The sequence below is a fragment of the Gymnoscopelus braueri genome, assembly GCF_963280865.1.
Source record: "Gymnoscopelus braueri genome assembly, chromosome: 11".
In the NCBI taxonomy this organism is placed as follows: Eukaryota; Metazoa; Chordata; class Actinopteri; order Myctophiformes; family Myctophidae; genus Gymnoscopelus; species Gymnoscopelus braueri.
The window spans coordinates 7334972-7348377 of NC_137613.1; the positions used below are offsets into that span (position 1 = coordinate 7334972).

The 13406-nt window shown below is 43.3% G+C and overlaps 1 protein-coding gene across 12 annotated transcripts in view; it reads left to right on the forward strand.

Moving 5' to 3' along the window:
• clasp2 (cytoplasmic linker associated protein 2) overlaps window positions 1–13406 on the forward strand; it is a 139867-nt gene that overhangs the window by 38453 nt on the left and 88008 nt on the right. For 11 of the 12 annotated variants that reach the window (XM_080441464.1, XM_080441469.1, XM_080441470.1 and 8 more), the window contains exons 5-7: window positions 1589–1664; window positions 3825–3922; window positions 11743–11813. In XM_080441464.1, the coding sequence (XP_080297590.1) occupies window positions 1589–1664; window positions 3825–3922; window positions 11743–11813 (245 nt within the window). Of the gene's footprint in view, window positions 1–1588; window positions 1665–3824; window positions 3923–7073; window positions 7351–11742; window positions 11814–13406 lie in introns of those variants that run through there. The other variant, XM_080441467.1, reaches the window with a different exon arrangement.

Genomic DNA, 13406 nt, shown 5'->3' on the forward strand with positions numbered 1-13406 from the left:
ATGTCTTCTAATAGAAGAATACGTCACAGACGCATGGAGAGCTTGTACTTTGTAGATGGGCTATTTTTGGGTTATTATTTTAAGATTAGAGCAGGGGTCTTCAACAGGGGGTCCCGGACCCCTAGGGGGTCTTCAGAGTAACTACAGGGGGGCCGCCAAATCTTTTTGCTATAGGGACTTTTTTTTACACTAACCTCTTGAACCCTAGCAACCCTATTCTGAGGGGAACATTAGCTGAAAATAGCAGATCTACAAGCTCACAACGCCTCGCGCTGCGAGGCGTTGTGAGCTTGTAGATCGGCTATTTTACACAGCCAATGGTCAAGTGGTCACGCTTACAAAGTATTGAAGGTTTAAAGGTTCTATGACATTCATTTTCACTTTTTTTTTATTTTTTATGTTTTTTGGGGGGTTTTATGACCTCAATTACACCCAAAAAATCTGAACTTTGAATTTTCTTTCAGTGGAGTTTCTGTGGTCTGGGGTTTTCTGAATAATTAGGCTGAAAAGTAATCTGAGCTTGGCCCTTCGACAGTGAGGTCACAGGCGATTAATCCCGCCCACTCTCCTCCCATCCCCTATCCTTTCCTTTGGGGGGGGCGGAGCAGAGGCGATGATTGACAGGCAAAATCCCTCAACAGCGACACCCTCAGGCAAAGATTTATTTTTTCATTGCAGTTAAAAAGGCTTTAGAAATGTGAGAGAAAAACACCTGCCATGGATCAATGAAGTGGATTTTTTTGTTAAAACTTTTTATACACGTTTGAAGGACCATGACAAAGAATTTTAATGTGTGGTAAAACTGAACGTCATGAAACCTTTAAGTGGTTAAATGTCTGAAAACACACCTTTTTAACGTGAACACAATATGTAGTGGGGGGTCCCTGCTTCATCTCCTTCTCAGCTAGGGGGTCCTTGCCCTGAAAAACGTTGAAGACCCCTGGATTAGAGTATTTGAAGTGGTCAAACTAGCAAGATGTTCAGAAAGCATCTTATATTTCATATACAAGTAAGACGCGCGAACGCGGGAAGCGAACGCTTTCAACTTGCCATCCGGCCTGAAATATGCACAAATGACATGGAATTCTTAGATATCCCAATAGCTGAACTCGTCTAGATGCTTTTAGATGTGTTATATTTTACTGTAGCTGCTATGTTTCTCTCAGAGGGGTGTAATTAGTCACCCAGGGGCAAGCGGATTTCAGCCACACTGTAGTGCACTCTGGCGGCTGCACACAGGCAGTGCAGGCAGTGCACACAATACTGCACACAGACAGACAGACAGACGGACAGACACACACACAAGCCGAGCACGGTTTCATAGTAAGCTCCACTTGCGCGCCTCCTTCCGCTGCGTTCGCAAAAAGCAACGGTTAAAGCATTGATAATCTGTGATTTCTTCACCTGGTTGGCAGTATGTAGAACAGCTGCACAGCAGGAACAATATTACTAAAACATCATCATTTTATATATTGTGTTGTTAGGAATCAGCGCTCCTTTCACACTGTTTCACAGGGCTTTTTAGGACTTAGGTCATACAAACATTTTCAGATTTTGTTTTGCTTTAATCCATGCTTGTTTGTTTCAGGTATGGCGCTCAGCCACTCAGCCTCAGCAAAATAGTTCCTCATCTCTGTACTCTGACAGGAGACCAGAATCCACAGGTGAGACTCCACCTTCTATTAACGTGTGTGTGTGTGTGTGTGTGTGTGTGTGTGTGTGTGTGTGTGTGTGTGTGTGTGTGTGTGTGTGTGCGTGTGCGTGCGTGCGTGCGTGCGTGCGTGCGTGCGGGCGGGCCGTGGCTTGCGCTCAGAGCTGTATTTAGTCTCTCAGCAGCAGCCACAGTGAAGCTGACACTGATGACTTTATTAATGTTATTAGACTTTACACCACTGAAACATGTCCCCTCAATGACAATACCCCTTCACCCACCCACACTCTCTCACACACACACACACACACACACACACACACACACACACTCACACACTGCTCAGTGGCTTGTATCTCTGAGCTGAAATCTGCTTCCCCACCCACACCCCAAATTCTCTACCCAATCATTATCCGCCCACACACTGTTCCAGCTAATCGGCCCACTCTGGATGGATGGACCCTCGAGAACTCCCAGAGGTTGTTCTGTTCTGACAGCATCCCTCTCTAGCCAATCGCAGCAGCTTTCACAACAGATCTAGCCACTCACATAGCTCAAACTGTGACATCTACGAGCTGTATATTTGGTGACTTCACGTGTGTGTGTGTGTGTGTGTGTGTGTGTGTGTGTGTGTGTGTGTGTGTGTGTTTCAGAACCCTTAGCCACTTAACCCATTAAAACCTGAGGCGATTCTTAAAAATGTTTTCTAAATCCTAACAGTTTTTCGGAAAAAAAATGCCACGATTTTTCAAAGATAGCAGATCTACAAGCTCATAGCGCGGCACTCGGTGCCGCGCTATGAGCTTGTATATCTGCTATTTTTTAATAGCCAAAGACATCTAAAGTGACACAGATGCGTTCCAGGTCTTAATGTTAAGACCCGTTTTTTTTACTTTGTCGTGCAACAGTGTCGTACAGAAATGGCGTCACGTCAGGAGCTTGCAAGGTTGAAAGATATTTTAAAATATATTTTTTATGAACGGAAAAGATGAACAGATGACGGGGCTCCGTTCTCGGCTTCCGGGAGGTTTAGTTCCAGACTCTATATAGCATTGGGAGGTTGTGGAATAGTTGTCAATGTGTCACAGTGTCGGAGGAGAAAGGAGTTAATCTGTGTGTCTGTGTCGGAAATGAACTGTAATCCCAGTGCTTTTAAAATAACCCCCAGCAGACATCCCCAGATTAACCATCCCAGACGCTAATACACACACATTAGACGCACACACATGAATGAACCAGACACTTAAATGAGTGTGCGCAAAGGCATGTGTGTGATGATTTAAGTCTGTCTGTGTGTGTGTGTGTGTGTGTGTGTCAGAGAGGTGAGAGTTGACACAGGTCACAGACTTGTTTGTTTATGTGTCAGGAGGAGGAAAACAAGTTGATTTAAGCATAATAATAGTTTGACCTCAAAGCAGCAGTGATCAGGCCCGTGCACGTCAGGGCGTGCGTGTTGCCGGAAGCCGCTGTTGCCGTTAGCCGGCGCGAAGCACCGTGATCTTGGTTTTCTGCACGGCAGGAGTAGACGTGAATGAAAGTTATCAGTCGCCACGACTGATTTCAATCATTTAGATTCCATAGATCGAAGCCAAGAATGTCTTCTATGGAAGCATGTTTTTTGCGGCGAAAATATGAAACTTTTTCATGTCCAAAATAGTATGTATTTGGCCATAGACCCCCATCTCAAAAATATTGTTCCAGGGAACCCCCAGAAACAAAGATTTGAGTTAAAAATGTTTGTTTAAAAAATATATATATTCAAAGATTTGCGCGTGATTTTTCAAAATTAGCAGATCTACAAGCTCGAAGTGACGCGCGCTATGAGCTTGTATATCTGCTATTTTTTAATAGCTAAAGTTTAAATAATGGTTAAAGTGGTTAAAATGATTGTGACGCTATATTAACACCTTTTGCTGGGGACAAAAAAACTAAAAATATTGAAAAATTGCAAAAGTACAACAAAAAAAAAAGTCTACAAGCTCAAAACGCGACGCTTCGCGGTGCGTTTGGAGCTTGTAGATCTGCTACTTTTGATGCCTTTGTGCGATGCTGTAGTATGATCAAGTAGGGCGAAAAAAACAAAAAGTTAGAATATCGAGATAAGAGGTTTCTGATATATAATACTAATGTTTTGTGTGTGTGTGTGTGTGTGTGTGTGTGTGTGTGTGTGTAGGTACGCGAGGCGTCCATATCGACGCTGGTGGATGTGTATCGTCACATTGGAGAGAGGGTCAGAGCGGACCTGGGCAAGAGAGGACTGCCAGCCGCACGGTGAGTGTGTGTGTCTGTCTAGTTGTGCTGATACACATTTGTGTGTATTTGTGTATGTCCCGTGGTTTTGGCAGCGTGTCTGTCCCAGGCCACACCATGCACCAGCTCTCTCTCTCTCTCTCACACACACACACACACACATACACACACAAGCACACACACACGCAGAAACACACACACAGAGACACTTTATTCTCGACACAATACACACTGCGAGGGAGGGGGAGACTCGGAGAGAGACGGGGTGAACAAGTGCTTGGAACAGCCTACTGTGTGTGTGTGTGTGTGTGTGTGTGTGTGTGTGTGTGTGTGGTCTTTTAAGTGGCAACCGCTCCACTGAGTGGTCGCGTCGTCGTGGTTACGTGTAATATGTCAGGAGTTATTCTAAGCACACACTCTCTCTCTCTGGCTCATTCTCTGTGTCTCTCTCTCTCCCCCTCTCTCTCTCTCTCTGTGTGTCTATGTCTGTCTATGACTGCTCACTTCAGTGTGTGTGTGTGTGTGTGTGTGTGAGAGAGAGAAAGAGAATTGTGCGGTATCTGTGTCATATGTCGAGCGTATTAATGCTGTCTCCAGTGTAAACATGCTGTGTGTGTGGGTGTGTGTGTGGGGGGAGGGGTGGGATGGGTTCAACAGCCTGCCATGAGAGTTCAAGTCCATGTGTGTCTGTCTGAATCAATGTGACTCGTAAAAATGTTGGGACTCCAGAAATGGGGAAAATTGGGGGGGAAAAAATAGATGTGATCTTTGTGCCTGGGCGATGTTAGGCTGCCCTAGCCTTCCTGCTTTCCTGTCTAGAGGGGCGGGTTTAAAATCAGTGGAGAGAGAATGCACCTTATCCCATTGGTTCACCGATCTGTCCGTCAGCCCCGGCCCCGTCAGCACAACATTTGGAGCGACGCCCACTGCGCTCTGGTTGGTTGGGTAAATGAAACACTTCCTATATACCCGGAACACCGACTCGCTGGTCCAGGCTTTTATTTTTGAGCAAAACTAAAAAAACTAAAAGCCTGGAGATCGAGGCTAGGGCAATGTTGATGGATTGCTCACCATCTCTACCAGCGTCTCTTTAAACCACTTAACCCTTTAAGACCTGAGGCGATTCTTAAAAAAAAATCTAAATCCTAACAGTTTTTGGAAAAAAATCGAAAAAAAAATGTTTTCACGATTTTTCAAAAATAGCAGTTCTACAAGTTCATAGCGCGGCACTCGGTGCCGCGCTATGAGCTTGTATATCTGCTATTTTTGAATAGCCAAAGACATCTAAAGTGACACAGATGCGTTCCAGGTATTAATAAACCCCAGTATCAGTGTTCTGAGGAAAACCTTCGCAGAAAATATCAGGTCTTTGTAGATCAGCTGTTTTCAGCGAAAAGATGTAGTGTAGACTGTAGAGCGAAAACGGAAAATACACTGAGGGACTCTGGGTTTAAGTGGCTAAATCGTGAACATTTGAGCAAGTCTTTGAATATATTTATTTTTTAAAGAGAAAATATGTTGTTCCAGGAACCCCCCCCCAGAAGCAAAGATTTGAGTTACAAATGTTCGCTTTAAAAAAATATACATTCAAAGATTTGCAGTTGCACACATGTTCATGATTTTTTTTCAAAAATAGCAGATCTACGAGCTCATAGCGTGGCACTCTTATATCATCATATTTAGAGCAATAAAACAAAAAGTGGACCTCATTTCAATTTCACCAAGTTCACAAAAAAAAACAGTATCTCTCTTCCTCTGGAGTAGCATTAAACCTACCTAGAGCTAATGCTCATGTTCCTGACAGAGTAGATCGTTGTCTTTTGCTTCAATCATACTTTACACATAAGGTTCTATCCTGTACCTGTCCCTCATGAGACAAGTTCGCAACTCAGGTTTATACCATTTTTCTTTATACCTGGAAAACATTGTACTACTTCACGAGTTTGAGAACCACTGGTTTAGGCATCACTGCACCCTGTGTGTGTGTGTGTGTGTGTGTGTGTGTGTGTGTGTGTGTGTGTGTGTGTGTGTGTGTGTGTGTGTGTGTGTGTGTGTGTGTGTGTGTGTGTGTGTGTGTGTGTGTGTGTGTGTGTGTGTGTGTGTGTGTGTGTGTGTGTGTGTGTGTGTGTGTGTGTGTGTGTGGGGGTGTGTGTGTGTGTGTGTGTGTGTGTGTGAGAGAGTGAGTGAGTGGAATCCAGTGCTGCAGCCAGCAGGGCCCTGCATGCAGAACAGATCACATATCAGGACACCAGAACTGGAATCACATAACACACACAGAGGTAGAGAGAGGTAGAGCCATGACAGAGAGAACTGTTTTGAAGACCAATCTGTTTATTATGTAATTTTACTGACAGAGAGGGAGAGAGAGGTGGAGGGGTGACTGCCTCGGCAAGTTATGAAGAAGGGAGTTTGGATTTATATGACATGTAGAGAGAGAGAGAGAATTAATATGGGCCAAGGAGAGAGGAGGAAGAGAGAGGGGGAGGAGCGGTCTCTCTCTCTCTCTCTCTCTCTCTCTCTCTCCTCCTCTGCTTCTCTTTCCTTGCCGCTAGCGTCATGTCCCCTCCCCCTCCCTGGACACACTGTGTGTGTGTGTGTGTGTGGTTATGTAAAGGGAAACAGAATCAACTCTGCGGCTTGTCACAGAAACTGCCACACACACACACACACACACACACACACACACACACACACACACACACACACACACACACACACACACACACACACACACACACACACACACACACACACACACACACACACACACACAAAGGCCCAGTGTGAGATTTAACTCTTCAGCGTGTGTGTTTGTATACAGTGCATAATACCGTATGACTGTGGATGCAAACCCAGTCCCCTGCTTTCCCTCCTGCTCTGTCTCTCTCTCTATCCCTCTCTCTCTTTCTCTCTCTTTCTCTCTCTTTCTCTCTCTCTGTCTCTCTCTCTCTGTCTCCCTCTCCCTCTCCCTCTCTCTCTCTCTTTTTTTCTCTTTCTCTTTCTCTCCCTCTCTTTCTCTCTCTCTCTCTTTCTCTTTCTCTCCCTCTCCCTCTCTCTCTGTCTCTCTGTCTCTCCCACCCTGTCGGACTCACTGCACCATGTTGGATACAAAGAGAGAGAGTGGTAGCAGAACTGCGGGGTTGCGCGCCGCGTGCCACTAAAGCTAGCACGGTGCTTCAAGGTAGCAGGGCAGCCTATCAGGAGCAGCTCTGTTGTTTTTAGGGGGAAAGCAAAGCGCCGCGACCGCTAACTAGCAACAAAAGGGGGGCTAACGCTAAACTAACCTAACCTAACCGCACACAGCAGCCACTGGCTGCCAGGCAAATTAAAATGCTAATAATGACCAGAGGCAGCTAGGGAGGAAGGACGCGAGGAGATGCCGTGCGCCGCTCGTCACTAACCACTGATTGGGGAGACAGGACCAGACAGACAGACAGACAGGACGGTTCGTATGGCTTCCATTCTAGCACACACACACGCGCGCGCGTGTGTGTGACTTACCTAGTAACAGGCAGGAGATCGGAGCGTGCCCTGCTCTCTGACAGACTGCCATACCGTTATGTTATGTCTGGGGTGTGTTGTTGGTTTGATGTGCTTGTTGTATGGCTGTAGTGTCAGCCTGTGTGTGTGTCTGTCTGAAATGTTGGACGTGACATGTTTACATTATGATTTATATGTCTGTCTGCCAGGCTGAACTCTGAGAGATCCCTCTGCCTCTTCAGTATGCAGGCAATTCCCACCATTAATCTCTTTTTATCTGGCGTGTGATTCAGTGTGTGTGTGTGTGTGTGTGTGTGTGTGTGTGTGTGTGTGTGTGTTTCACTGGTTGGATGTTGGTATTCGTGTCTCGTTGTGGCTACAGCTCCATCAGTATTGGTGACATGCTAGACACACCCACCTACACACACACACACACACACACACACTCTCTTTGCCGGGGACACATGTGCTGTTGTGTTCACTGGGGATTCACCACACCTTCACTGTCTGTAGGTCAAAGCTGTGTGTGTGTGTGTGTGTGTGTGTGTGTGTGTGTGTGTGTGTGTGTGCGTGTGCGTTTGCGTGCGTGCGCACACATTGTACATTCATCTATTAAAGTCCCAAATGTCCTCCGAGTCCTCCAAGGATAGAAAGATGAGGACAGTCCTGCAAATTGAGGCCATTTTTACTGGACCCCAATTCTGAAGCGTCTGTCCTAGTGTTAGTTTTCAGTTTTAAAGGACAGGGTTTATATTAGAGTTTGGTTGAGGTTAGGAGAAGGTTTAACTACATTAACCCTGACACGTGGTCCCTGATGTGACTATTCTGATGGCACACCCCTGGACAGTGTTTCTGCCATCCTGGCACCCAGGGAGGGGGGCCTCGCAAATAATTGTAGCGGAGTAAAAGTACAATATTTGCCTCTGAGATGTAGTGGAGAAGAAGTAAAAGTACTGAAAATAGCAAAAGCTTGCATCGTTCCCATCCCAACATTCATGGCCCATTCCCCATAAATGTTATTTTAACAACGCTGCGAGGCGTTGTGAGCTTGTAGATCGGCTATTTTGACAACGTGTGCCTCTTTCTTACGTAATATTTGACAATTTGGCCAATTTGGTATGAAACGGGTCTTAAAAGTAATTAAATTATAAATGTGCAGATACCCTGTATACACTTATACTGTATGTTGGTTTGTTTACTGTTGAGTGAGAAAACAATGTCGCACATTAAAGGTAGGGTAAGTGATTTGCATTGGTTTAAATAATTGTTAAATAGCTCTATATTCTGATAGTACTCATTGCTATAGAGTGTTTGTTCAGTATTAGGAGTCTCCTTGTCTCTCCACCTCTTTATTAAACAGAAAATGCATTTTCGTTTCAGTTTCAGTTTCATTTCCAATTTTATCCAACCAGGACAGAGAACTCAATCAGGATACAGATTAAACAAGTGAAATTGGAAGTGATGACACTAAGAAATGAGCAGGCAAAATTGGAACTGGAACACTCTACAAATTAAGCTTAAAAATTGGTACTTTCTCCTGATTGGCTGAGATTTTGACACCTACCGAAAACGTTATTGTCTGTTTATTAAAGAGCTGGAGAGACGGGGAGACTCCTGTTACTGAACAAACACTCTATAGCAATGATTACTATCAAAATATAGTATTTTAACCTTTTAACAAAATACTTTTTGTTTTGACCAAAAAATATCACTTACCCTACCTTTAAGCTAATCATCTGGGGACCCCCCAAAATATGGGGTCCGACCCTCAGTTTGGCAACCACTGGTCTAATGCATAACAAGCTGTGTGGGTCCTTTAAATAAAAAAAAAAGTTGAGAATCAGTGCTTTAGGAGAAGTGGAGTATAAATAAACCATAAACCATATTCCGTTCATTTATCATGGTCCTCTCTTTAGTAAGGCTGTTTGTTGACAGCCTGCTGGCAGGAACAATACATTTCACCATGGCCTCATTTACTGGTCATTTTGTGCTTACTCAAGTTGTTTATTTTCTTATACAATACAGCCAGTAGCAACACTGCAGACGCCATTAATCCATTAAGAACCGGGCACGCATCTGTGTCATTTTAACATTTCTTTGGCTATTCAAAAATAGCAGATCTACAAGCTCATAGAGCTATGAGCTTGTAGATCTGCTATTTTTGAAAAATAGTGAAAATTTGTGCATTTATAACTCAAATCTTCTGGGGATTCTACAAATGTCTTTAAATCCTAACAGTTTTTTGAAGAAACTTATGTTGCTATAATGACAGTAGTTCTTATACTTTTGTGTCAAGGACCCCCAAAATTAGATGTATTTGTATCTTGTTCCAGGGACCTCCACAGAAGCAAAGATTTGAGAATATATAAATTCAAAGATTTGCACACATGATTTCCCCCCCAAAAAATAGCAGATCTACAAGCTTGTAGCGCGGCACTCGGTGCCGTGCTACGAGCTTGTAGATCTGCTATTTTTTGAATAGCCAAAGAAATTAAAAAAATGACACAGATGCTTTCCCCGGTGTTAATGGGTTAATTTACTTTGTGAAGGGTTCTTCAGCAGCGTTTGAAACACACTTAGATTCTCTGTGAGCTCCAATGTTACTCAATTGAGTGTAACTTGCTCTGACGTGGTGGTTGATTCTATTAACCTCGTTAAACAGGATGGAGTTGTGAATGGCTTTGGTTGTAAAACACTGACGAGGTTTTTTTTTGTGTGCAGCTGAACTGGACAAAACGGCACAAGAAAGAGATCGCACACATTTTCAGTGGTTTTTTTTACAGCCACGAGTGCAAAAACAACAATGGAAAACAGGAAAAAAGAGAGAGAAGAATTTGATCATATGGGACCTTATGGCTTATGGAAAGCATGTAGTCATTGGAAAAGAATGGGAGGGGGGGGGATCTTGAAATACAATAATACATGATATATATGATGAATGACTTTAGAAAGTACTTCAACGATACAAAGTGCTTCACATAAAACTAAAGCCAAAATAAAATAAAGTCAGCGACAGAATAAACTTTTTGTTATTTTTACATTATTTTCTTGGATGCCAGAAAGTGTAAAGACAGTTTTCTTCTGACCTTTTGAAGTGCCTGGCAATTTAGAAATCGGCCTGTTATTGTTTTAATAGACTATTATATATACACAGCAAAGTGTTCAACCCATTAAGACTGGGAACGCATCTGTCATTTTAGATTTCTTTGGCTATTTCTTTGAAAAATCGTGAGGATTTGTGACTCAAATCTTTGCTTGGGGGTCCCTTGGGGGTCCATATTACGAAATATTTTGAGATGGGGGGTCCGCGGCCAAATACATATCATTTTGGGGCTCCTTGACATGAAAAAAGTTTGAGAACCACTGATATAGAAACATACGTTTTTCAAAAAAATGTTAGGATTTTGAAGACATTGTAGAATCCCCCAGAAGCAAAGATTTGAGTTACAAATGTTTCCTTTAAAAATACATATTATATTCAAAAATTCAAACTCTCACGATTTTTGAATAGCCAAAGAAATCTAAAAATGACACAGATTCTGTGTGTGTGTGTGTGTGTGTGTGTGTGTGTGCAAAAGTAGATATATCATCATGTTTTACCATTGTTTGTTTGATTGAATACTGAATTGGTCAGAAATGTAAACGGCACGCGGTACAGTAAGACATTAAAGCTAGAAGGATAACACAAAAATGTTTCCATTGTGGTCCTATGTATTCAATTCATCAACATAACATAACAAATGTACACAATAATACATGTCATCGACACATACAAACACTTTATGTACAAAAGAGATGGGAAAATCTCATGGTCTCCTGATAGATGTTTTTTTCAGGCCAATTTAGAAAGAAACCAGTGTTAACACATCCTTTTAATGCATTGTTTCCCAAACAGTGGCTCGGGACCCATCTTTGGGTCGCAGACACATTTTTATGGGTTGCGACTGTAAATATCTCCTTTTTTCCGTTTCCTACAACAACAAAATAAATCTTTCAAAAGATTTAAAAAAAAGTTTTTTCTAAAGTATTTCATAAATAAAATTAAAACAATCTTAATAATAATTTCCATAAACAATATATATATTTTTTAAAACTTTAAGAAGTAGTGAAAATAGCCGATCTACAAGCTCACAACGCGTCGCTATGCGACGCGTTGTGAACTTGTAGATCGGCTATTTTCACTAAGTTTGGGTCCCGGGGCAAACGTATAATTTTGGGGCTTTTGGGGTCGTGAGCTAAAAAGTTTGGAGAACCACTTGCTTTAATGGATGGTTATAATATATACTGTACACTTAATGAATAACATTTTATTTGACTTGGTCTTGGTCTTAACATCTCTGTCTTTCTGTGTCTCTCTGCAGGTTACAGACGATATTCGGCCGTTTTGATGAAGCCCTGAATTCAGGCAACATGGCTCTGAGCCCCGGCCACGGTCAGTGAACATTCTCTTCCTCTCCGTCTCTCTCTCGTCCCTCTCTCTCTCTCTGCTCTACTGGCCCCTCTGTAGCGCCCGTTGCCAAGGAAACCGTAAAGGGACAGTTCACCCCCAAAATGACTTTTCTTCCTATCAATTACCCATTAACACATTCCATGCCAGAGGTTAATATCATAATGTACTCACCAGTGCCAGAGTTTTATTGTTGTTGTTTTTTTTTTTCATGTCGCCACAGACCTCGCTAAATAAGTTAAAAGTGCGCGTTCATTTGGTTCTAAACACACAGGGGATCTGTGTGAAACGGCCAGCGAAAACCCTTTCCAAATCCGAGCCGCCATCTTGAAGATACAGCGGTGAACGCTATAACCATTATTTTATACTTGTATATCTGCTATTTTTGAATAGCCAACGAAAGTTTCCAAACATTTTCGATATATAAAAAACCTAAAATAGCAGACGTAGAAGCTCGCTAGCGCAGCACAAAGTGCTGTGAGCTTGCAGATCTGCTATTTTTGATAACTACTGTTCTAAATCTGAAAAACCTATGTTGCTATATAAATGTACTGTAGCTAGAATCTCAAATGTATTTTTTTGCTTCGCTGGAGAGATGAACTCGGGCCGAAACTAGATGGCGGCTATGCACTGTTTATGTCCACAATAATGTCATGTTCTGTAATACTGTATGATGTGTGCCTCTGGGGCGTGTCTGTTTTTCTTTTCTCTGTGCAAATCTGGCATGTGTTCCTGTGCCTCAGCCAGCGAGCGAGCGGGTGCACGTGGGATGGCATTGCCAGCAGCTCCTGTAAGCAGGTCTAATAGGATTACCAGACCAATCTGTGTGTGTGTGTGTGTGTGTGTTGCTGGGTGTTTTCCGGACAGAGCAGAGCCCAGGCTGTTTGAGTGAATGTTTGACCGTCAAACTGCAGTGTGTGGAAGAAGAAGCCACAGGGTTTGTCTCTCCTCTGTTCTGTGGTGTTATGATGATGATGATGATGACACCCAGGGAACCAGGGTTTGTTTTATTGACGGGACCTCTGAGTGATGATGTGGGATTGTCAAAGGACATTCTGACACATGGATTAAAGGGATAGTTCACCCCAAAAATGCTTTTTTTTCCCCTATGGATTAGTCACTCCATGGAGACTTGAATTAATGGTTATTTTTTTTGTTTTTGTCTCATTCCTAAGCCAATCATTTGATGACCGGCAGCGGTTCCGGTAGGAGACACAAACGAGTCTCCTTTGTGTCTCCTACCGGAACCGCTGCCTACCGGTCCGCTGGTCATCAAACTATTGCCTTAGGAATGAGACAAAAACTGAAAAAAATATCCATGAATAAATTTTTGAACTATCCCTTTAAAGTTCTCAGTCACCACGGCTGGTTTCAGTCATTTGTATTCCGTATAGAAGCCAGCAGCAGTGTCCTCTGTGGAAGCATGTTGCTCAGCTCCAGGTCCCTATGGGGAGGTGCATCCTCCTCACCCGTGGGGAGGTGCATCCTCCTCACCCGTGGGGAGGTGCATCCTCCTCACCCGTGGGGAGGTGCATCCTCCTCACCTGTGGGGAGGTGCATCCTCCTCACCTGTGGGGA